Consider the following 24,691-nt stretch of genomic DNA (forward strand, 5'->3'; position numbering starts at 1 on the left):
AAGTGGAGAATGAGATCTCATTCTCAGACGCAGACCTCGACAACTTGATACTGCCCCACGACGACGCTTTGGTCATAACCATGCTCGTCGCCAATTAGGAGTTAAAAAAGATCTTGGTAGACAACGGAAGTTCCGCCGACATCCTCTATCATCACGCTTTCAAACAGATGATGATAGGAGATGACCGTTTAAGGCCTGGGAATTCAAATTTGTTCGGATTTTCAGGAGAGGTGGTCAAGGTCGAGGGGCAGATCGAACTCCTTATTCTTGTGGGAGAACCCCCTCGCCAAGCCTTCGTGATGGTCTTTTCCTGGTGGTGAGGGCCACCTTGGCCTATAACGCTATTTTGGGAAGACCCGGGCAAAACCGCCTCCGCGCCGTCGCATCGGCGTATCATCAGAAAATGAAGTTCATAACGCCAAGCGGCGCGAGAGAAGTTAAGGGAGACCAACCATAATCAAGAGAGTGCTACGTCATGGCACTTAAAGGAAAGAATGCATCAGAAGCATTGCCGATCGAGCTCCTTGACTTAAGAGATGAAGCCGGGATTACTGTCAATGAACCGGCCGAAGACATCATTTCCATTCCTTTGTACGCTGATGACAAAGAGAGGTTCATCATATGATTGGTTCTTCCTCAGATGCTGATGCCCATGAAGAACTCATTCAGTTTTTAAGGGGAAATGGGGACGTGTTTGCATGGACCCCCACCGATATGCCCGCGATAGATCCCGAGGTCAGCGTGCATAAGCTCTGTGTTTATCCTACTTGCAGACCGGTAAAGCAGAAGAGAAGACATTTCGCCCCAGAAAGGCGACAAGCAATCAAAGAAGAGGTCGAGAAGCTGTTGAGAGCTGACTTCATTCAGGAGATCTAATACCTCGACTGGTTGGCAAATGTCGTCATGGTAAAAAAGGCCAACGGGAAGTGGAGAATCTGCATAGACTTCACCGATCTGAACAAGGCCTGCCCGAATGATAGTTACCCGCTCTCGAAAATTGATCAGCTTATAGACGCCACCTCGGGTCATAAACTGTTAAGTTTTATGGACGCCTTTTCTGGGTACAACCAAATCCGGATGTACGTGGCATAGATACCCAAAACCTCCTTCGTAACAGACCAAGGAACATACTGTTATCGCGTGATGCCCTTTGGCCTGAAAAACGCTGGGGCAACATATCAGAGGCTTGTTAATAAACTTTTCAAGGAACAAATTGGACGAAACATGAAAGTCTATGTCGACGATATGCTGGTGAAGAGCAAAAGAGCTGGGGACCACATATCCGACTTGAAGGAGGCATTCCAGGTCCTAAGGAACCACAACATGAAACTCAACTCGACAAAATGCACGTTTGGTGTCGCTGCCGGAAAGTTCTTGGGGTTCATGGTGAGCCAGAGGGGAATAGTGGCGAACCCGGAAAAAATCCGAGCTGTAACGGACTTAAGTCCACCAGCTACCATAAGGGAAATACAACGGCTCACCGGAACAGTAGTTGCGTTGAGGCGCTTTGTCTGAAGTCTGCAGAAAGGTGCCTGCCCTTCTTTAACGCAATCAAGGGGGGAAAAACTACCCCCCTGGACGCCGGAATGTCAAGCAGCGTTTGAAGAACTGAAGCAATACCTGGCCTCCCTGCCGTTGTTAACCAAGCCTGAGCCAGGTGAAGAGATAGTACTATACCTGTAGGTGAGCCCGATGGCATTGGCAACAATACTAATTCGAGAAGAAAACAACCAACAAAAGCCCATCTATTACGTCAGCAAGGTTTTGCACGAGGCCGAAACCAGATACCAGCAAGTAGAAAAGTTGGCATATACTCTCATTATGGCTGCCAGAAAGCTGAGGCCGTATTTTCAAGCGCACACAATCAAAGTCATGATGGATCAACCGCTCAGGCAGATACTCCACAGGCCGGACACCTCGGGGCGACTTGTGAAGTGGGCGGTTGAACTCAGCGAATTTGATGTCCGGTACCTACCGAGGCCGGCAATAAAAGCTCAAATGCTGGCAGATTTCCTTGTCGAGTGCACCGTGCCCACACAAAACACGACCTCGGATACGGAATATGCAGACCAACCTACGGGCGGGGAGGATACAACTACACCCGGGGGGCAATCCCATGAAGAGACAAATCAACCACTGGATGGGGAAGCCCTAACCCCGTATGAGGGGCAGAGTCTTGAAGGGAGGGACCAACCTCTGGGTGCAAAACTCATGATTACGCCCGGGGGACGCGAACAGGAAGAAACCCCTCTCAACGAAGATGAACTAAAAGAAGCTGGGAAGCGAAGTCTGTCGGATGAGGGACCGCTCTGGGAATTGTACATGGACGGGTCCTCGAACTGACTAGGCAGCGAGGCGGGTCTGATTCTCACCGGACTAGAAAACTTTGCCATGGATTACGCGATAAGGTTTGGGTTCTGCACATCTAACAACGAGGCGGAATACGAAGCTCTCATAGCCGGATTGAACCTGGCAGCCCAGACGCATGCCCAAAAACTGAGGGCCTACAGTGACTCCCAGCTGGTCGTCAATCAGATACAAGGCACTTATGAAGCCAGTGACGAACGCATGAGCAAGTACTTGGCGAAAGTCCGCCGCCTTGCCGGCAAGTTCAAAAGCTTCGAGATTGTTCGAATCCCAAGAACAGAAAGGGAAAGGGTACTTTCTCGACTAGCAGCCTCTGGGTACACCGCTCTCGGAAGCATATACATGGAATTTCTGAAGAGGCCCAGCATTGAGAACGAGATCGTCGAAGTAATGCAGATCGAGCACAATCCTTGCTTGATGGATGAGATCATCGATTACTTACGCAGTGGGAAGCTCCTTGAGGGGAAGAAAGAGGAATGCAAAGTAGTTCAGAGATCGGGCAGGTTTTCCCTTGACGGCGAGAACTTGTACAAAAGGTCATACACCCTCCCATACTTGAAAAGCCTCCGGCCGAATGATGCTGCAAACGTCCTGCAAGAAATCCACGAGGGAATCTGCGATGAGCACCAGGGAGGCAAGGCCCTAGCCATAAAGGTGCTTCTGAGGGGACTGTATTGGCCTACTTTGAGATGAGATGCCTTGGACCTTGTAAAGAGATGCGAAAAGTGCCAAAAATCCTCTCCCACAAGCCATCAGCCAGCCGTGCCCTTGGCGTCCATTATCAGCCCACTCCCTTTCGCGATATGGGCAATGGATATCTTAGGAACTTTCCCGCCGGCCTCTGGAGCACGTCAATTCGTCGTAGTCTCTATAGACTACTTCACCAAGTGGGGTGGAAGTGGAACCTTTGGCCAAGATCACCGAGCAAAATATACAAACCTTCTTCTGAAAATAAGTGATTTGCCGATTCGGGATCCCCCGTGTTTTAATAACAGATAATGACAAGCAATTTGATAACCGAAGTTTCCGTAAGTTTTTGTTCAGATCTCAAGGTCGAGCAGCGGTTCACCTCTATAGCCCACCCGCAGTCAAATGGGCAGACAGAGGTCACAAACAGGATACTCCTTCAAGGGATCAAAAAGAGGATGGACGAGAAAGGGGGACGATGGGCAGAAGAGTTGTACCATGCCCTGTGGGCGTACCACACTACTCCGCGCACCGCGACAGGAGAATCCCCCTTCAACCACGCTTTCGAAACTGAGGCAATAATCCCTATTGACATCGGCGTACCCTCTACTCAAGTAACCGAGTTCAGTGAGCAGTTTAATGGAGACGGACTTCGTGCAAACTTGGACCTGCTAGAGGAAATCCGTGAAGAATCTCACATCAGGGTACTGCCTACAAACAGAGAGTGTCTAGCTATCATGACGCCAAGATCCGTCCGAAAGAGCACCGTGTGGGTGATCTGGTCTTAAGAAAGGCAGCTCAAACTCTCCCCGACCTGGAGGGGTCGTACCGTGTGAGAGAGATCATACGGCCGGGCAGCTACAAACTGGAAACCCTTGACGAGCTCCAACCCCCCCACGCGTGGAAATCGAAGAACCTGAGAAAATTCTACCAATGAAGGAAAAATGTTGTATTCTTCCCCCCGTTCAATGAAATGTTTTGTTTTGGTACTCTTCCCCGCGATCAATGAAATGTTTTGTCGTTGCCTCAACTCGATCTAAAGCCTAAGTAATTAAGTTGGCGCGAATAAAAAACGATCAGAATGGTTTAAGTCCCAGCCCACCATCAACAACCTTGGTGGACGGACCAAAACCGAACTGATTGGTTCCAAAAATAAAAAACCTAACTAATTAAGCGCGGGTGAATCAAAACCGACCAGAACGGTTAAGTCCCAGCCCACCATCAACAGCCTTGGTGGATGGACCAAAACCGAACTGATTGGTTCCAAAAATCAAAAGCCTAAGTAATTAAGCGAGGGCGAATCAAAACCGACCAGAACGGTTAAGTCCCAGCCCACCATCAATAGCCTTGGTGGATGGACCAAAACCGAACTGATTGGTTCCAAAAATCAAAAGCATACGTAATTAAGCGCGGGCGAATCAAAACCGACCAGAACGGTTAAGTCCTAGCCCACCATGCACAGCTTTGATGGACGGACCAAAACCTAACCGGGTAATTCCGAAATACGTATTAAAACCGCACTAATCAATTACCATAGCAAAGAACACTATGAACTCAAGAAGAAGCGAGTTTCATTCAAAGGAAAGCGATAAAATTTCTATTCAAAAAGCCTCGAAGGGCAGAATACATGATCTAAGTCCAAGAAGCCCTGAAGGGCAAGTACACAAATTACATTTGAAAAGTCAAGACTCCGCGTGGGTGCCCTCCGCCTGATAATCGGTCACCTCTGGAACGTCCACAGAGGTAGGGGCATTCTGGTCGCCGGTCTCCTCCACCTCTGGGTTGGGCAACTTGACGTCGTCCATGTCAACATCGGGATCAGCCGCTTTGACCTGAGCCAAACAATCAGTGAAGCCCAGCGGTAGGAGTCCTCAGACAGGGTCACGAGCTCGTTTTCTTTGGCTCGCATGGCTTTATCCTGCTTGATTTGGTACCGTTCCCTCAACTTGTTGTGCGCGTCGAGGCCCCTTTCGCCTTGAGTTTTCAGCTCCAAGGTGAGCTTCGCGATCTCCGCATCCCTGTTGAGGATGTCCCTGCTCAGCCTCTCCTTGTCTTTCTTAAGGTTCCCAATCTCAACCTAGGAATTGGTGATCGCCTGGGAGAAGGCTCCTCTTCACGCATAGATCGGTCCAGTAACGTCCGATCTGAACAAGTGAAAGTAACATCAGAAAAACAAGTAGAAGCAATCGACCAGGGAATGGAAGACCAGGAAAAATCCGAGCCAAAACTAAAGCTCAGCCGTGCTTGGGGGCTCATTCATAACCTTAATCTCGTCATAATGCAACCGGCCCTTGGTGATGATTTCCTGAGCAACCCGGCTGTCTCCCAAAACGGAGTCACCTTTCTGAACGGCCCAGTTCGGGCGAAAAACATTTGGGCTGCCTAGGGGAAGGAGTAACGGACTAAACCTGGCCGGATCCTCCAGCCCCGCCCAGATTCCCTCCAACAATCTTCACCGTGGGCCTGCCCCCTTTGTCGGGTCGTATATTCTTCCCTTTGTCCTGACGGGAGGAGGGAACGATTCGGGGACCTTCCTCTTTTGGCCCTTGCCAAGGACGTTCTGCCTCACCTTCTCCAACGCTGACTGCTTCTGCATTTCTGAAAGAAACAAAAGACAAAAGGAACAAAGTATTAGAGACCGGGTGAGGAAATAAAAGGGAGAAGAAAGACAGCCAACCCAAGACACCTACGCCCTCGTGTCGGAGTATTAATGCCGAACTCGACCAGGATTTCTTCCCCGGAGAATTCAGAGCAGTGAATCAGGCCCTCGCGTTGGATCTCCTCAAGGATCCGAGCAAACGTCACCTCGTCCTCCCCTTCTAAGTAAGGCTTACGACTAAACGCTTTTGCATTAGCAGAGGACCATTTGAGGGGGACCGACCAGGCGTCATCGGGATCTGTGAGCTCGACGTAAAGAAACTTATTTTTTCACCCGTGAATGGAAGTAGGAATGCCCGTGATCATCTTCATGTCAGGCCTTTGGCTAATGTAAATCCAACCCCCATCCTGGTGCCTTTTTAGATGCGCGCACATACGAAACAACGGAATGGACAAGTTCCGTTGCAGACGACCTCGCACCAAGTACATGAAGCCGACCAGCGTTCTCCATAAGTTCGGTACCACTTGAGCTCGGGCCAGACCGTAATATCGGAGAACCGCAGCAAAAAAGGGATTTATGGGAAATCTGAATCCGGCCTTTAAGGCCTCCTTATAAATGCAAACATCAGAGCTATCGTTACTATCCCAATCTCCCTCAATTGCCGCCCTCAGCCTGAACCATTCAGGAATGCAATACCTCTCCCGGACATCCCCTATCCAGGACTCATCAAGGAAGTTATGTTATACTGCGGGTTTGCTTCCATCCGAGCCTTGGCTATGACCTCAGCCGCCCGTCCCGGCACAAAGGTACTCGACGTTCCCAAGTCAAAACTTTCTTTGCTCCCCTCTGCCCGTTCAGGACTGTCTACTCAAACAGGAGTAACTTTTAAATCTAAGATTTCCTCGTCTCCGATATCTACATACCTGGTTCTCTCTGACGAACTAGACCCCGAATCACTCGAGGAGGACCCTCCTGAGGACGATCTGACAACCAACTCTGAACTCGAGCTACTACTACCGGACATCTAGAAAACAAAATGCAGAAAGGAGACGAACGAAAAAGGAAATTACAGAACTGAATAGGAAAGGCCCCGAGCTCAACGATGGCACTGCAACCCCAACCGAACAGAGCAAGCAGAGCGAAAGCGGAGAGCGAAAAGCGAATACAAATGAGAGGAAACTGAGGTCTCATGGTTTCTTATAACCAAACCTGTCAGATGGCGGTTCGCGTTCGCGAACCCTGGGTTGCCACGTAGCCAACATTAATCAAGAAGGGCACGAAGCTCGAGGCAAGGCGACGCTTTGAAAAAAAATCATTATTGTTATCATTTATGGAGAGATGGACAACATGACGGGAATTACCAAGTATGGTAGTTCGTCTCAAGCTACTAAGCACGGCAGTTCGACAAAATCCTGGTCGTCTCAAGTCGCTCAGGATATGACGCGTTTCACAAAACGAAAAAATCATGGTCGTCTCAAGCCGTTCAGGATATGACGCGTTTCACAAAACGACAAAATCCTGGTCGTCCCAAGTTGTTCAGGATATGACGTGTTTCACAAAACGACAAAATCCTGGTCGCCCCAAGCCGTTCAGGATATGATGCGTTTCACAAAACGACAAAATCCTGGTCGTCTCAAGCTGCTCAGGATATGACGCGTTTCACAAAACGACAAAATCCTGGTCGTCTCAAGCCGTTCAGGATATGACTCGTTTCACAAAACGACAAAATCCTGGTCGTTCCAAGCCGTTCAGGATATTATGAGTTTCACAAAACGACAAAATTCTGGTCATCTCAAGCTGTTCGGGATATTTCACTTTAATATTCTGGTCGTCCTAAGCTGTTCAGAACGTATGGCCGGACACTTTATTTCACTTCAAAATTCTGGTCGTCTCAAGCCGTTCAGGATATTTCACTCTAATATTCTGGTCGTCCTAAGGCGTTCAGAGCGTATGGCAGGACAGAATATTTCACTTCAAAATTCTGGTCGTCCTAAGCCGTTCAGAGCGTATGGCCGGACAAAGTACTTCACTCTAATATTTTGGTCGTCCTAAGCCGTTCAGAGCGTATGGCTGGACAGAATGTCTTACTTCGAAATCCTAGTCGTCCTAAGCCGTTCAGAGCGTATGGTCGGAGAGAATGTCTTACTTCGAAATCCTGGTCGTCCTAAGCCGTTCAGAGGACGTGTAGCCGACTAGAATATTTCACTTCAGGGTCCAGTTCGTCCAACCGATCAGGCCACCGCCTAGCCGAACCGAAAAGTGTTCCTGCAATTCCACGCATTCAGCCTACTCAGCACAACCTCTCATGCTTCCCCAAGTCATCAAAATGACCTGAGGAATTGGGGGGCAAATGATAGGGTACGAAAAGTAACCACCAATCAGTTGTCGACATGTGGCCCGGAAGATGGCCCACTAACAAGCCAACACCTGTCCCAGGGGTAAAGAGGTAATCCAATAAGAAGAGATGGGGTTTGGCCCACTAATAGGGTGACACCTGTCCCAGATGTAATAGGGCAATCTAATGCCCAAGGCCCTCACTATAAATAGCCTTCACAAATGCGAAGAAGGGGGACCAGATCCCAAAGAATCATCATCCCTAGTTTTGGTTTCCTCTCTTTCTGTGCCCATAATTGACTTGAGTGTCGAAGGGTCCATCCGGAGCTACAACTCCGGGTTGGTCTTCTGACCTCGTGTTTTCCTGTGCAGGACATAGCTCCTTAGTCAGTTCGAACAGAATTCGCCAGATCAGCTCCTTTGTCACTGCCTCATCTGTTACCGATTTTGGGCGTAATATATACAATGACAGTTCACCTTAATATGCTTTGTGCATTCGTGAAAAACAGGACTAGTAGCGATCTAAACGCCACTCTTATTATCTCCCTGAAAAGGTGTGGATGAGGGCAGTGATATACCAAGCCCGACATAAGTGCTCATAGCCAGACAACCTCAATTGAAGCAGTTAACATGGATTGGTATTCAACTTTAGCAGAAGATTTTGAAACAAAATCTTGTTCCTTACACTTTCATGAGATAAGGGAATCTCTCAAGAGTTAAAAGACTTGGCAGATTTGAATTACTCTCCTAGAATAGAGGTTTTCTAGTCGAGGAAGGGAATCTTTTTATCACAAAGGAAATGTGCATTGGATATGCCCAAAGATAAAGGAAAACTTGGTGCATGGCATGCAGTATTGATCCTAATCATAGGCTTAATGAGTGTGAAGAGCAGTTGCTTTTTGAAAAGGGAAGCTTTATGAAGCTTGTTCGTAGACTTTTAGACCTTTCCCTAACACAACCTGACATAGCTTATGCAATGAGAGTCATCATTCTGTACATGCATACTCCCAGGGACACCTGGAAGAGACAACAAAAGAATTTTAAGGTATCTTTAATTGTCAGCAGGGATAAGCCTTTGATTCATTAATCATGGTCATCTATCGAGGCATACAGTAATCAGGGTTCTATTGATGCTATAAGGTCGAGATCTGGTTATTGCACATTTGTAAGAGGCCTTTTGGTGACGTGGAGAAGCAAAAAATAGTCGGTGGTGGCTAGATCAAGTGCTGAGATTGAGTACAGGGCAATGACATATGGTATAGCAGAGGTGTTGTCGTTGAAGATCTTATTGTCTAAGATTGGGTTTGTTACTAATGATCCAACGAGACTCCACATTGATAACAAGGCTGCAATCAAAATAGCATACTGTGTTGCATGGATTCTTCGCCCGCTATGCTGAATCGATGTCGCACCCGAATCAGAAATGGATTCTTGTCATAGCCGTTTCTCACACAAATCTTGTTTTTTCAGGCGAATCTGACACATTGTTGTCTCTTTTAAAATGTGAATCCTGTATATTTTCCCTTTAAAAGTGTTTTCTTCTTAACATTTCTTTAATAAAAGCACAACCCATCCTCTCTTAATAAAAACCCTAGCCTTGTATAACCTTCTGCCCTCGAACATCAACTCTTCCCCCATGCATCCTCGACTCTCTTAATAAAAACCCCAATGTCTCGACCCTCCACCCTCAATTTTTTTCACGAATATATACACGTATATGGATATACTTAAATTTTATTTTTTTATTTTATAGAATAAAAATTACATAATCATACTTTTTGGGATTTGCCAAATCCAACTCCTTGAATCTGTGTCGGGGGCACGCGAATCCGAATCCATGCAACACAGATAGCACACAATCCTGTACAACATGGCATAACTATCATAGAGGTGGGCAGATACTTTATCAGAGGAAGGGTAGCTTCCCAAGAAGTTTGTTTAGCATTTGTGAAGACTGGAGATCAATTGCCTGACATTCTTATGAAAGGTGCAGCATGGGTGAAGCTAAAAGGTACTTAGAAAGTCGGCCATGATAGATATTTATGCTCCAGTTGAGGGGGAGTGTTGATATCTTAGTTATCAATTCCGTTCCGTTCCGGCCGGAATGGACCAGAATTCCGGTTCCGGCTCGGAATGGTTTGGGCATATTTTCCGTTCCGGCAGAATGCCCTGTTTCGCCCAGAATCGACTGAAAATGCACAACTTTTTTCAAAAAAATATGACAATGCCATTATAGCCGTTGGGATTGCTTTTTGACTCTTTTACCCTCATTTTATGACCGTTTATGACCATTTTATGGCCGTTGGAATGCACCGGAATGACAGAAATCCCACCGAAATTTCGAGAAAGGGGATTTGTGTGACCGAAAAGTTTCCACCGGAATGCACCGGAATGACAGAAATCCCACCTGAATTCCGTTTCGGTGGCCAAAACGGAATGGCCACCGGAACGGAATTTACAACTAAGGTTGATATATTGTATCATGGGACATAGTTGGAATTGTAGCCTTGATGCAGTGCCAACATGGCAGCCATGTCATGCCTAAGTGGTTTTGGTGGAGTTCCAAGGTGTATTCCTGCAGTAATGTTGCTGGCCCGTTTTTGAACCTGTAAATGGGAAAGTAGTAAACTACAAAGTTGTAGGTATCTTTGAGATCTTTCCAACAAGTATTTGTGCTCGAAAATTGGACAAGAGGGTAGAAAGTTATAGCAGTTTTAGTGAACTGTGTCTGTGGGTTCCCAAAACAGTCAAAGTTGGTGAGTTCTAATGCAATTAATGTTATGTTAGTCCCTAAGCAAACTAGTGGAGGAGCTTGAACGAATTTGCTTTGGTTTTCTTTTATTTAAAGAGTTAGAAACCATCTTTAGAGGGGATTTTGGATGTTGATTAACTTATGTACTTGATGGAATATCAATTGGGTTGAGCTTTGCTCCCATTTTCTTCTTCTTTTCTTGTTGTGTTCTTGAGTTGTAATTTTCTTCTTCTTCTTCCCTCTTAAGCACCCGCATTAAGCCTTTAGAAGGTCATAGTGGGTACTGTTATTTTTTATATAAATAAGATTAGAAGGTAATCTAACGCCATTCTATCTTCTCGATCTTCTACTCCTTGATCTATACTGCTTTCCTTTCTCCTCTTACCATTTGTTATTCTTTCTATTTTTTGGTAATACACTTGAATCTTCATTTTCTGAATATCTGAAGTTATTTTTCTGAAGATCAATATTATGAAGTTAATATTTAGGACTCACTTCAGATTTTCTCTCTTCAGCAAAAGATTCGTTGAAAGACTTAACCACAAAATTTTGGTCCCGCATTGCTAAATTGGGTCTGAATGTCAGGTAAACAATACACAAAAGGGAAAAATCCAAATAAACCTTGTCAGAGCTTAAAAAATCGAACCAAAGCTTCATCATTTGGATGGATCGATATAGAGCTACATGCCTGGAAAATAATATGCTCAAAAGAATTGGCTTAAGATCTGAAGTTGGACATAAATAATATTATCTTTATACTATTGATTGTAATTTATGAACTCAAACAATTAGTCATAGCTGATTGAACTTGGGGATCAGGACCAAGAAGATAGTTTTGAAAGGAATTCAAGTGAAGGTGGTAAGTGGAGTAGGATGTGGAGTGATAGTATGAAGCAAGACCATATGTTAGGTAGAACTTTCCTAACCTAAAGTGATTAGTCACAAAACATGAAATTTAAACTTTATATAAATTGTAGTCTAAGAGCTAGAAAAGAACCAAATTTGCAAAATACATAAAAGTTAGCAGTAGTGAATCTAAATCAATTCATTCTATATAGAACTAAAACTTACAACCGATTCGGTTATTTTTTGCATCAATTAGACAACAATTCAGGGTCAATCTTACAAGTGACAAGGGAACTACCTGAATGAAGGCTGTCTCCTTTAGGGTTTTTTTATCCCCCTCCTCAAGCTTTGCATGCAATGGTTCCAACACATTGAGCATCCCCTCAATGTTATGCTCACCGAAATACAAACGGCTAGCTTCTTCCAATGCCTCGTGCCACATCTCGTGCCACAGAATGGCGACCCTGATCAACTCCTTTGACACAAGCTGTGCCTGCATAAATAACCCTAGTAATTTCACAAATTATAGCGTTCCACACATTTCAGGAAATATCTGAAAATAACTTAATTTCACCTGAACCACGAGTAAATCACTATGCTGCCGAACTTTATCAACCACCTCCTGAGCTGCAGCTCTACGCAATGAGCTTATAGATTTGCACGCCACAAGAAGAGGGTACATAAGAGCCTGTGAGAGACACGAGCTTACTTTGCTTTCCAAAAAACGGATCATAAAAACTCAGTGTTCAAAAAAAATAATCAGAACGGCAATCACCCAAAATGCTCCCTAAACATGAAAGTTGCAAATAAACTGAACTCTTTTCAAAGAGGATCTCCAAAAGGATATCAAAATTGAATACATGTAGAAAGTTGACCTGAGAAAACAAGGAGTACATATTCAAGAGTGAGTGCTTGATTATGTTTACTGAAAATATAAGTGTAATGATAAATAGCTTTGTGATTTTGGGGACATAAGCAATGTAATTTAACATTTCTGCTCTAGGAACAAAATCCATGCCAAAGAGCTTTCACTCTAGGATGAGAGTGATATCTTTAAATGGGTTATAGTGATTTTCCGCAGTTAAGTACATCAGCATCATTCAGATCTATTCTGGAAACCAATCCCGTGTCTGGAGCTTTAGCTACTCCTATATATAGAGTCACCAGAGAGAGCAAAACTAAATTATTCTATGTAGAAAATCCGAGAAATAATTCTCAACACGGATCGAACACGACGTGCAACAAATACCAAAAGAACGACGCAGAGAAACACAATCACGAAAGAAACACAAAATTCTACGTGGTTCGGCACTGCCTACGTCCACGGGGGAGGGTTACAAAGTCTCTTCTTCTTGGCCAAGAAAACACGAAAGAATAAAAAACCTCATCCCGCAACCCTAATATGTGGCTTATATATCAACGCCACTACATGGAGAAATTTACCGAAACCCCGGCCGGGGCGCACTGCTTTCGGGGAGTTGCGCACATTAGTCCGTTGGGTTCCTGTATAAATGCCAAAATACAAGACATCTACACAACATTCTATATAAGGAAAAATCATATATTTAGCTGTTCCTCAATTGTTGGAGCAATTGATTATCATGCCAACCACTTTTCTCCACAAATGTCTCTAAAAATAGTATGACAACCTTTTGGTTACCATCCCAGAGACGAATAAAAAATATATATCTTAAAAGATTCTTTTTACAGGTATAAATTTTCTCTGTTGGATTCAAGTTATCAACACTTAAGATGTGACATGAACCAACCTACGTCAGCGCGCCACACGCACGCACACACTGAGCCTATAGGATTCCAAAATGTCATTCGCTTTTTTCGGGAAAAGTTTTTCTGAGAAATATTTTTCCGCCCCAAAATTTGAGTTTGCCACCAACTAATATGGGTTTGCCGCCTACGAAATATATATATATATATATATATATATATATACATATATATATATATATATATATATATATACATATATATATATATATATATATATATATTTTTTTTTTTGAAAAATGACAGATTGTACTAATATTCATACGAAATTTACATAGAGGAGGGACCAGGAGTCGCCCTACAACTTCATCGTATGATGGCCCAGGAGATAACTCCAGACCCTGGTAAACAAGAGCTCCAGAAACTATTCTCTTTTCCCATTACACCGACCATTCCATACATAAGTTCTATCTTTATGATCTTCCTAGAAGATAATTCCTTACAACCTTGATTGGAACCACCCAAAAAGAAACCTTTGCGATCTTCACCGAAAATTTGATTTTAGGCCATAAATTATGTACATGGGGTTATCACCTCATACGAGAGTATGTGAAGGCCATTGAGCTACTGGTTCCGCACACCGACGGGTCTGTGACAATGCTTTATGTACATACATATGAGGAGATAGTGGACCCTTTTTACCCATTCAAGATTGATCTGCTATTCCTTCTATTCGTTGGTATACTAGATAAACAATATTTGATATATTCCTTCACTCATTACTGGATACTGATCATAATTTATACTCTTTTATGTTTCTTATGATTCTTTTCATATTCCTCTATATTCATCTTATTTGACTTCCATCTATTCTAATTGATTTTGTGCCTTGTTTCACTTTTAGTTTCTCCTTATACAAATATGTGAAAGCAAGTGAAATTATTTACAATGCAGTTATCCTATTGTACTTTTATTGCATTGTTGGTCAAAGGATCTTGCTCTAATTCAGTCCTCCCTCCAGATGTCCTAGGTGATGATTTTGTAGCCGAAGAAGAACCTGATAGCACCTTTGCAAACGAACACATCTACACGACATGTGTAGGATGGGGGAGTGGCTCATTCGTAGAGGTTTTGGGGAATGACACATAGTCATGCCCCTCAGTAATTGGTACTTGTGGTAGTGGTTATTTTGCTTCCGCAATTGAACTCTTTAATAAATTGAAATAATTCATTCGGTTTTTAATTCAAGTGTAATGGACAATTTGGTTTTTGGAATAAGGGCTCTCCCTTTTTAGTTCTTCATTTTATCTCATTATTAAAAAAATAAAAATAAATAAATAAATAAATAAATAAATAAATAAAATATATATATATATATATATATATATTCATCTTTATATTCCTTGTTGGTAGCGGCCCTATTAATGAAATCGGGTCATTACACAGACATGTAGTCTCTGGACTCGGCAAAGCCCCAAAATTTAGAAAGGTGGACATGGCTAAAAAACAGTATATATAATCACGATTTTTGGACATGGATTCGTATGTCGAGTTTCAACGTGGATGCGAGGTGTCTCACATGGCAACCCCTAAAAATCTAGAAAAGGTAACACGTCTATACATGTACATACATATAAAATTATTGATTATTATCATAATTTGCAACAATATAAATACGGTATTCATTTAGCAAACTAATAAATCATAGGATTAATCAACTATAATTTAAATTTTAAAACATACATGAGATAAGAAAATAACAAAGTATTCACAAATTTAATATGGTTCTCTTCTTTCTCCAATACATAGCGAGAAAGGGAGACCAACATGATACAATGAATATAATATTGGAATAAGAGTTTGTTTATGGCTTTAGGTTTAGGGGAGGGGATATAACATCAAATATTAGTTAAAGAAGAGATAAAAGAAGAGTTAATAATAAAAGAGGCAAACACAATATTCAATAATAACTTAGAATGTCACACTTGACACGGTACAAAAACGTGTCGACATGCCTGCAATAAAACTGACACTTCTTGCAATACATTAAAAAGTGTCGTAAGGTGTGTAGACATGTGTGGACACACATGTCATGTCGTGTCACGACACGTGTCAACAATAAATTCAAAGTGTCAGCTAAATCATAGCAAATATCTAGACTTGATACTTAATGAGACATTGTGCTTATGTATAAAGATATATCTAGATCAAGGTCATGAAATTTTTTGAAAATGGTAGCCGATCAAGGTCTTGAAATTAGAGATAGAAGTATCGAGGAGAAGATAAAGAGTTCTAGTTTTTTTTTTTCTCTTTTTAATGCTTTTAGGAATCAAGGATCTAAGACATGTACTTAAGATCAGAAGAAAAGGGCAAAAAGAAAACCTCAGGAGGCCCATCCTATTTACATCAAAATTGATTTTATCAATTTCCTCACAGCATGCTTATTTGAATGTACCCTAAAAATTATAATGCAGAACACATTGGAAAAGAATATCATAGAACACCAGTCAAAGCAAACCTGTGGATGCACTCGTCCTATTCGCACCAAAAGTGATTGTATCAATTCCCTAACAGCATGGTTATTTGAATGTATCCGAGCAATTATCTGAGGTAAAACAACCAGCCACGTGTCAATATTAACATGTAGAAATCCTTTCTGCAATGCCATTTGAACCTCAGAAGTAGCACCATGGTTGAACCACAACGTGAGAAGACGAAGAATATCCTGAAATGCTAACAACCAACCATCAGAACTGACTTAAAAAATAATGTAATGAAAACTCTCCAAACCAAAAAATGTATCAAAGAAATAATACATAACAAATGGGTGCAGAGAATCCAAAGCAGGTAGAATTTCTATAAACAACTGTATTTTGAGCAAACTTGCATCCACATAATAATTTATATAACATTCGGATAAAAATCGGGAAAAACAAAAAGCTAAGCTGTTATGCAATTGACATATTTAACTATGCCCACTTTGTCTGGATAGAAATACAATAAACTCTCCTATAAACCCAAAAGATATTTATTTATGACGTATTGGAAAGAAATATGAATTACCATTATGAACAAACAAACTAATCAGAAGAATGAAAACTAAATGGGGTTTCCATGGGAGTAAAAAACCATTATATTTGAATCTTGAAAAACTGCCTTTTGAGAACTTTGATTTCTCAGCAACCATTGATTCGAAATCCATTTTTTCTAGGAGCTACCTATGGTCCACCCAAAGCTTGGAAACTATTCATCCGAGTCATACATGATCACTTCATTTCTTTTCGCACATTATCGTTCTTTGAAGAATTAATGATTGATATATGGAACGAGGCATTACATGTTTTTTGTGAACTTGTGAAATTTGTGAACTGATCATGTCGTACACTTTCCTTCGGAATTCTAGCCAAGTACTTCTTATTGTTATGAAATAATTAAAAATTAAAGGCTTTAATAAATTTATTTTTCAAAATTTTATAATTAAAAAAGAAAAATGTTTTCTTATTTTTTCATTTTCTTCTGTATGTGTTTTTTTTCCAATTTCCCTCTATCTTACTCTTTCGTATAATATTAAAATAATTTCAATAGAATCTTACAAGTGGCGTGATCCTGTGAGCCTAATGAAAAGCTTAGGCATGTAACAACTTGTTGGGTCATATCTAATTTTTCTGGTGTAGTATGTGCTTTTCTTTTCCACGAGGCCACGGCACCCCTTAGGCCATTGATGCAGAAGTTAGTCTTTTGGAATGGATTAAAATTTTTGATGGAGCTCCGCTCTAGCAAAGTTTGGATTGAAGGTGACTCTCTCCTTGAGATTAAATGATTAAAAATCGCCACGGCATATAGAACAAATAAGTAACTTCAGAATATACGTACCAAACTTTCAGCCTAGTGATGTCCTTTCATTAAGGCATAGGCTTTTCCATATGAAATTTTGCCTTGCTATGCCCTCTTGATTGGGCATTGTATCTCTTTTTTGTGTAGCTGTTGCATTATTGAATAAAAAATCTTAGCCATCTATTCGAAAAGGAAAATAAATAGGTCATTTGGTCATACATCCAAGGACATATATTCACCATGCAACACTTTGTCAAAGCTCCGTCAGTTGTCTGTCTACTTGCATTTAAAATAGTATCATAGTATGTTATTGATGAAATATCCTAACCCCATTGAAACCTTTCGTGTCTTTGGGGTGTAATGTGCAAAGGATCAGCCATGGCAGGATAGTTTAAAAAATGGGTAGGTATCTACTGGCTGGATGAGTGAAGTCTACACTGGCATGCCCCGTTATAGTATATGGTACAAGCATGCTAGGACCATGTGTTCTTACGATTGCTGAGGTTTCCTGAGTACTATAGCAATATGAAGTCATGCGTAGGTTTGTAGTTAGCATTTATTGTGTGGCTTTTATTTTTCAGGAGTCATGGTGTATGCTTTGTGGTGGAATGTTGGACATAAAGTTAATGAAGGAAACCAAATTATTCTTGAGGTCCGCCAAATGCCAAAAGGAGAAGAGCAAGATTGTCACAGGGTGTAGTGTTTACTTAATTCATTATGCTCTCTGCTCATAATATATACTAAAGCCTTAGTTATAGCGCAAAATAGTCAAGATAAGCACTCGTTGCCTAGCCAAAAAAAGAGAAGTCCTCACTCATAGACTTGCCCTAGATCTATTTAGTACTGTCATTCAAATATGAATGACATTTTTATTAGATTTATGCTTTGATTTATTAGTTTGCTAAAATGAAGAGTATTGATATTCATTATATTCATTATTTAATTAACTTTGTGGTCCTTCTGTAAAAGGCAGGAACAACATTGAAAATAGAAACATAGTGCAAGAGATGGTTCGGAACCTAGATAGAAAGTCTTATGGGGGTCGTGTCATCTTGACAATTGATATGGCCAAAGCATACGATCGTGTTAAATAGGATTTCTTTGGGAGGTTCATGCTAAATTTAGATTTTGATGCCTGTTTATAAATCTGATTAAGAATGCAATTTCTAACAGTTGGTTCTCTACCTGCAGAAATGTATTGATATTCATTATACTCATTATTTAATTAACTTTGTGGTCCTTCTGTAAAAGGCAGGAACAACATGGGAAATAGAAGCATAGTGCAAGAGATGGTTCGGAACCTACATAGAAAGTCTTATTGGGGTCATGTCATCTTGAAGCTTGATATGGTCAAAGCATACGATCGTGTTAAATAGGATTTCTTCGGGAGGTTCATGCTAAATTTGGATTTTGCAGCCTGTTTATAAATCTGATTAAGAATGTAATTTCTAACAGTTGGTTCTCTACGTGCAGAAATGGAAAACCAACAGAGTTTTTCAGATCAACAAGGGGGCTCCGTCAAGGGGATCCGCTATCTCCCTATCTCTTATCATTGTAGAAGAGGTAATGAGCAGGGGGGCTGAGGAAGTTATTTCAAGACAATCTAGTCGAATACTATTGTTGTTCCAGAGGGAATAATCCTATCTCCAATTACCTTTTTTGCAAAAAATGCCATAATCTTCTCCAAAGGTCGAAAGAGAATGATTGAAAACATTGTGAAATTTTTGGTTCAGTATGAAGCTGCAACTGGTCAACTTATTCATAAAGTAAAAAAGTTGTTTTTCTTGCTTTGAAAAATTGTCCTTGGACAAAAGGAGGATAATAAGTGGGATACAGGTTTTAAATTTGAAAGACTACCTATGGATTATCCAGAAGCTCCACTATACAAAGGTAGACACAAGATTATATACTTTGAGAAGTTGGCCGGGAAAGTGCGAAGGTGGGTAGAGGGATGGCAATGGAAGCTTATAGTGAGGGAGGTAAGCTCATCTTACTCAATCATATGATGTCATCTATCCCCATTTACACTATTTCTGCTATTAAGGCCCATATAGCAGTTTTAAAACGGATTGAGAGTATTTTTGCAAACTGTTGCTGCAACACTACGGAGTTTGGCAAGAGACATAATTGGGCGGACTGTGACAAATTATGTGGGCCAAAGGATGGAGGAGGTTTGGATACAAAGTCGTTGATGGACTTTTGCAATGTTTTCAAAATCAAAAGTATCCACAACTTGCACCGAAAATCAAACTAACGGAGCGCATTCTTAAAGGGCGACTTAAGATACTTGAAAAGGTTGAGATACTTGAAAAGGTTGAGCTTTTCTTTGACGGTTCCAAAAAAGAGCGACTTAAAACAATGGAGAGAAATGCTCTAGTTGAAAGAGGAATAGTTAGATTACAATATACTTCTGGACAGATAAGTGGTTTGACAACTGCCCTCGTGTAGACCTTGTCCCCAACGTCTTTGGCTTAGATCTAAAACGGAAGGTGAAAGGTGTCTTGAAAGAGGATGATACTTGGGATCTTTCTGTCATGGAAAATAATCGCCCCGACAGGTTATTGGAAGTATGAAAGCCACAATATTAAAGATTTCTTGCAAGAGTGATAAGCTGGTTTGGATTCCTAGAATCTCTGGCCATTCCACAACTAGAACTAGAACTGCTTCGAACGGGAAAAAAGAAATGGGAAAAAGTTTATATGGAAGGATTTGCCAATGAAAGTAAGTTGCTTCTATACAGAATCTTTATAAGAACAAATCCTGTGGACCGTAGGATTAAAGATATCCTTATTCCTATTACATCCAAACGTAATTGCAGTGAGGAGATGAAGGGATAAGGCTTTGATTATTTGTTTGTTGAGTGATTTAGCAAGAGATCTAAGAAGCCATTTAGCTAATATAATAAATGTCTCTCTTATTCAAAATCAACCAATTGCCGCAATACTCCTTTCCAGGTTTGAGATGTCAAAAGAAGGAAATATTCGATGGTTGACTACTTATTGAAGGTTATTTCATCCGTTATCAGCTAGGAAATTTGGAAAGAGAGATGTAAATGGAGTATAGAAGGTGCTTCTGAAATTTCAAATATTATTAATAGATAAATTAGAGCTTGAGGCAACATGCTTGCAAGGTTTGTTTCTCCATCTTTAGAATGCTCCTAATGCGAGTTGTTGCTTCTTGGCGACTTGGGTATTACCCAAAAGACGGTTATGAGTTATGATTCCAATAAGTTTAAAATTTTCAAGGATGAAAACAAATAGATTGAAAATAAAATTAAAAAATGATGGTGCGCCAAATGGCAATCCGGGCATCTCTGGTGGTGGAGGTATCATTAGAGATCACTTATATAAGCTTATCTTTGCTTTTTTCATTTTTATGAAGTTGGTACTGACTTGCAGGCTGAACTAAGAGGCATTTTAGATGGCCTTAGATATTCTAAGACCCAGGGTTTCGCTGAGGTTTGGGGTGAAGGTACAGTAAGGTATTGATTGAGATGATCAACGCTTAATAAGAAATCTACATGGTCTATAAATTACTGCTGCCAGGATTTAAGGGTCCCATTTATAGAGAAGGAAATCATGTAGCGGATTCTCTTGCTAATTTTGCCCGAGATATGAAATGTAATCAAGACTCTAGGGGGCATTAAGCTGTTATTTTCTGGGAATTCCTAATATTCTGTCTAAGTGATTTCTTTCTTGTTTTGTGGATTTTGAGGCAAGGCGGCATGTCCTCCTCTTGCATCTATTGCTTAATATCAATAAAATATAAGATGCCGCCCCAGGTTCCGAGATAAATTCCGGGTTATAAAAATAATTTTGCGGTAAAATTATCATACAAGTTTTGAAGTTTTTCCTATATTAACAACAAGCCTTCTGTTATTTCTACATGTTGGCAAGCACTACTCTATTTCCCATGGAATTTTTATTTCCACGACCATCATTAACAGCAGCGGGTAAGGTTCTTTTAAAATCAATAGAAGCTTTAGAGCCCTTATTATCGATCACCTAAGCAATCAATGTTCCAGAAAATCACTATAAGATATTTAATGTGACAAGTACTTAATAAGTAGAAGGATGTACCTGTAAACTATCATCCACACCCTTATCAGTTGCCGCACATGCTATCGAATGAAAATATCCAGTAACTGCAGCGACAACATACTGCCCCGCAATATCAGGGTAGCCTCTTACAGTGTAATGAGACATCACTGCCGTATTGAATAAAGCCCACTTATGCCATGCTTTCGACCAATGTGATGCACACTGAGTGGCACTCCGGAATGCCATAAGGATTTCTGGGGATTGTAAAATTGATCAGTTGAAATTGCACTACAATTCCCAAGAGAACTCAAGATAGGATATGATCAAGAAAATGGTGATTACCTTGGATGGACCCATCATCAAATCCTGGTAAAAGTGCCCACTGCCATATTCCAAGATTGAGATAGACGCGAGCAAGGAGAGGAACACCTGAACTTGAAGCATTAGGTATACTTGTTGGTGTCACTGGTGCAAGATTTGCTGTGCCAGCAAGCTCAACTGATAAATCCTGTTGAAAACGAATGGCAGGCAGAACATTACATGACATATCTGTCAAACAACAAATTACTTCAAAAGCTTAAGCTGTTGGAGAAGGCGTCATTTATTCTTTTATACTTTAACACTCTCCCTCACGTGTGGACCCTCTTTCTTTGGGTTGGCCTACACGTGGCACATGTGGCCCCACTTTTGGGTTGACCATTGCATGTGGATTTTTAACATCAAGGAGGTTTGAACTCAGGACATTTGCTCTAATACCATGTCAAAGAACCAATTACTCCAAAAGCTTAAGCTGTTGGGGAAGGCCTCATTTATTCTTTTATACTTCAACACAAAATGAATTATTATTATTATTATTTTTGAATGGCAAAGAAGAAATAGCAGTATACCTGCAGTCTAGAAAATGCTTCCTTGCGCTTAACATCTTCTCCAAGAGACCATTGGTATTTCAAGTACGCTAACATAACCTCAGGAGGCCCTTGGTATGAAAATTTCAGAGGAGATGACTCGGGATCATACTGAAATACAAAGAAGAAAACATCTAAACCGAAAGTAGCAGCAAAATTAGGATGTCACATTTGTGGTGGCAGTACACTTGCACAACTGACCTGTAAGAGTTTGACTAAAGTAGATCGGGCTTGACAAATACGGCCACTTTTCCGACAAAGGGACGCAAATTTGAGCCAATTTTCTATGTCGTCTGTGGGAGAGAGCACAAGTGCTCGAACAGCCAGAAGAGCTTGCCAAACCTGCAGTCCTCACAACATGAGGAGGTGAGATATATGAATTTTCATCTAAGAGCATAAATATGACACGACCCAATAATATTAACACTAATTTTTACCAGTAAAAAAAAATATTAACATTAATTTTCAAGTTAATAGGTGAAATATTTTCTGACTGTTCTGACATGTCCAATCAGTTTGGCATTTCATATGAACCAGTTTTTCAAACATAAATGGCATACATGGAAGAAAAAGCTTTAATAATATATCCACCTCCACATTCCGCTTTGCTCCATGTATACGTTCAGTCCACATGGTACGGATTAGAGCCCTGCGTCCTTCAGTAACAGGATTTCCCACAGGAAGAGTACAGTAATCAATTACCTGCAATATGATACACAACAAATTTTACCCCGATCATTCACATGAGTTAAAAACCTACCATAGTCACTAAGTGCAGTATAATTAAAATGTAAGAGTAAAGGGTATGGAATAAACCTCTTCCAATTCTGATAGCTGTTGAACACGCACCATATTGTTGTAAGCACGTTCATAGCTCTCGAGAACCTAAACGAGCATCAAGCAAACTATATGAATTATAACCTAGCACAACGAAATCTTTACGTCAAGATGTATAGAAACTCAAATCAACCAATGCATATACAATTTTCAACAGTAACGGCATTAAATATGGAAGTCATATAGAACCTATCGAATCAAATATCAGAAAACAATCAAAACATGTAGAATTATAAGAGGAAAAAAAATTATTGAAGTCGCTGAGAGGGGCCCATTAATAGCTTATTTGTTTATACCAAGGTTGCCAGAGCGGGAATCGAAAGCGGGAGTCGAAACGGGAATCGAAAGCGGGAATCAAAGGTTCCCAGGGAAAAATCCTACTCAAGGTTGCCAGAGCGGGAATCGAAAGCGGGAATCGAAACGGGAATCAAAGCGGGAATCGAAGGCTCCCAGGGAAGAATCCTGCTTCCTTGGTTTATACCTCTTTAATATTTCATATCAGACTGGGCAAGTGGTTGTGATGCTAAAGATCTACCCCTTGAGATTCTGACACCCAATTAGCCAAGGTGGGAAAAAGGATATGGGAAGCGAAACGGGAAACGCAAGAAAAAAAATAGGGGGGAAACGAGAAATGGGAAGACAATAAAAAATCTTACGAAAAAACGTCTTAGGAAACAAATAAGAAACGTTTCGGAAAAGATAGAGAAACGTCAGTGAAAACACATGTGAAACACAAGGAAAAAATGAAATATATGGTTTTATAGATTTGAATTTTGTTAAGTTCAAATTTCTATTTGGATATTTCTTACTTTTAGTTTTTATTACGGTATACGTTGGCGTTTTCCTTTTTAATATCTATCCCATAATTTTTTGTGTGTTTTTTTTAAATGATTTTCGTAAGTCTCACACATTTCCCACACGTTTCTCATGCATTTTGGAAACAAGTTTCACACATTTTCAGGGAAAGGAATTTCACACCTTTCTGAAACGCGTTTTAGGGGAAACGAGTTTCCCACCCGCCCAAGGAGTTTCTGGCTACTATGCTACTAAAATTTCCAATTCAAACCGAAATGTTTTCGTTTCTGTGGCAATTGAAACCGAAACAGAAATTAAAATTCAAGGGATTTGCTAGGGACCATTGCGAAAAGGGATTTAGCGACCGGCTGTTGCAGCCTGCAGGAGAGAGCAGCCACATAGTCTCATTTTTCAACAGATTTTGTCTTATTCATTTAATTCATCGGAGGTGGCTGCTCTTTCCCCGGACGCAAAATGCCTTATCCGTGATGGTTCCTAGCAAATCCAAAAATTCAAAACCTTGGCGGAAGTTAAGGGTTTGAACTTAGGTCTAAAAAGTGTGGAGACTATTGGCTACTCAAGGGGTGTATTGAAGGTGTTGATCTTTTTCCTATTAGGTGGCTCAACCAAGACTCTAAGCCTCCTTCGCATCTCATTGACATTTTCAGAGAGATGCAAGATATGTTGTAAGGTTTGAATGATTCAAGTTGACTCGCATTCATCGTGAAGGAAATTCCAAGGGTGATCGCCTTCCCTAACATGGTGTTTCCTATTAGTTCAAAAGTTTTGGCACCATATAAAAAATAGTACATACATATAATCTAAAACTCTACGAGAATAAAAGGAGAAATTAAGAAAAGAGAGCAAAACTACCAAAAGAAGCAAGACAAACGGGTATTGGTCACTAACATTATAATTTATTACAAGAAGTTACTGAAATCACATAATATTAAATATTTTGCACCAAAAT

At 41.0% G+C, this 24,691-nt stretch overlaps 1 protein-coding gene across 2 annotated transcripts in view; it reads right to left on the reverse strand.

Annotated features, from left to right (window-relative positions):
• The window catches only part of TOR (target of rapamycin), a 110,802-nt gene that overhangs the window by 9,803 nt on the left and 76,308 nt on the right, over positions 1-24,691 (reverse strand). For both annotated transcript variants that reach the window (XM_077367818.1, XM_077367817.1), the window contains exons 36-44: positions 22,906-22,974; positions 22,681-22,791; positions 22,291-22,431; positions 22,072-22,200; positions 21,527-21,692; positions 21,224-21,438; positions 15,829-16,035; positions 12,160-12,273; positions 11,884-12,078 (exon numbers count right to left, since the gene is read on the reverse strand). In XM_077367818.1, the coding sequence (XP_077223933.1) occupies positions 11,884-12,078; positions 12,160-12,273; positions 15,829-16,035; positions 21,224-21,438; positions 21,527-21,692; positions 22,072-22,200; positions 22,291-22,431; positions 22,681-22,791; positions 22,906-22,974 (1,347 nt within the window). The remainder of the gene's footprint in view (positions 1-11,883; positions 12,079-12,159; positions 12,274-15,828; positions 16,036-21,223; positions 21,439-21,526; positions 21,693-22,071; positions 22,201-22,290; positions 22,432-22,680; positions 22,792-22,905; positions 22,975-24,691) is intronic.

This window comes from Tasmannia lanceolata, unplaced genomic scaffold (genome assembly GCF_043159265.1).
Source record: "Tasmannia lanceolata isolate RefF3 unplaced genomic scaffold, GAP_Taslan_0.1 ptg000024l, whole genome shotgun sequence".
NCBI lineage: Eukaryota > Viridiplantae > Streptophyta > Magnoliopsida > Canellales > Winteraceae > Tasmannia > Tasmannia lanceolata.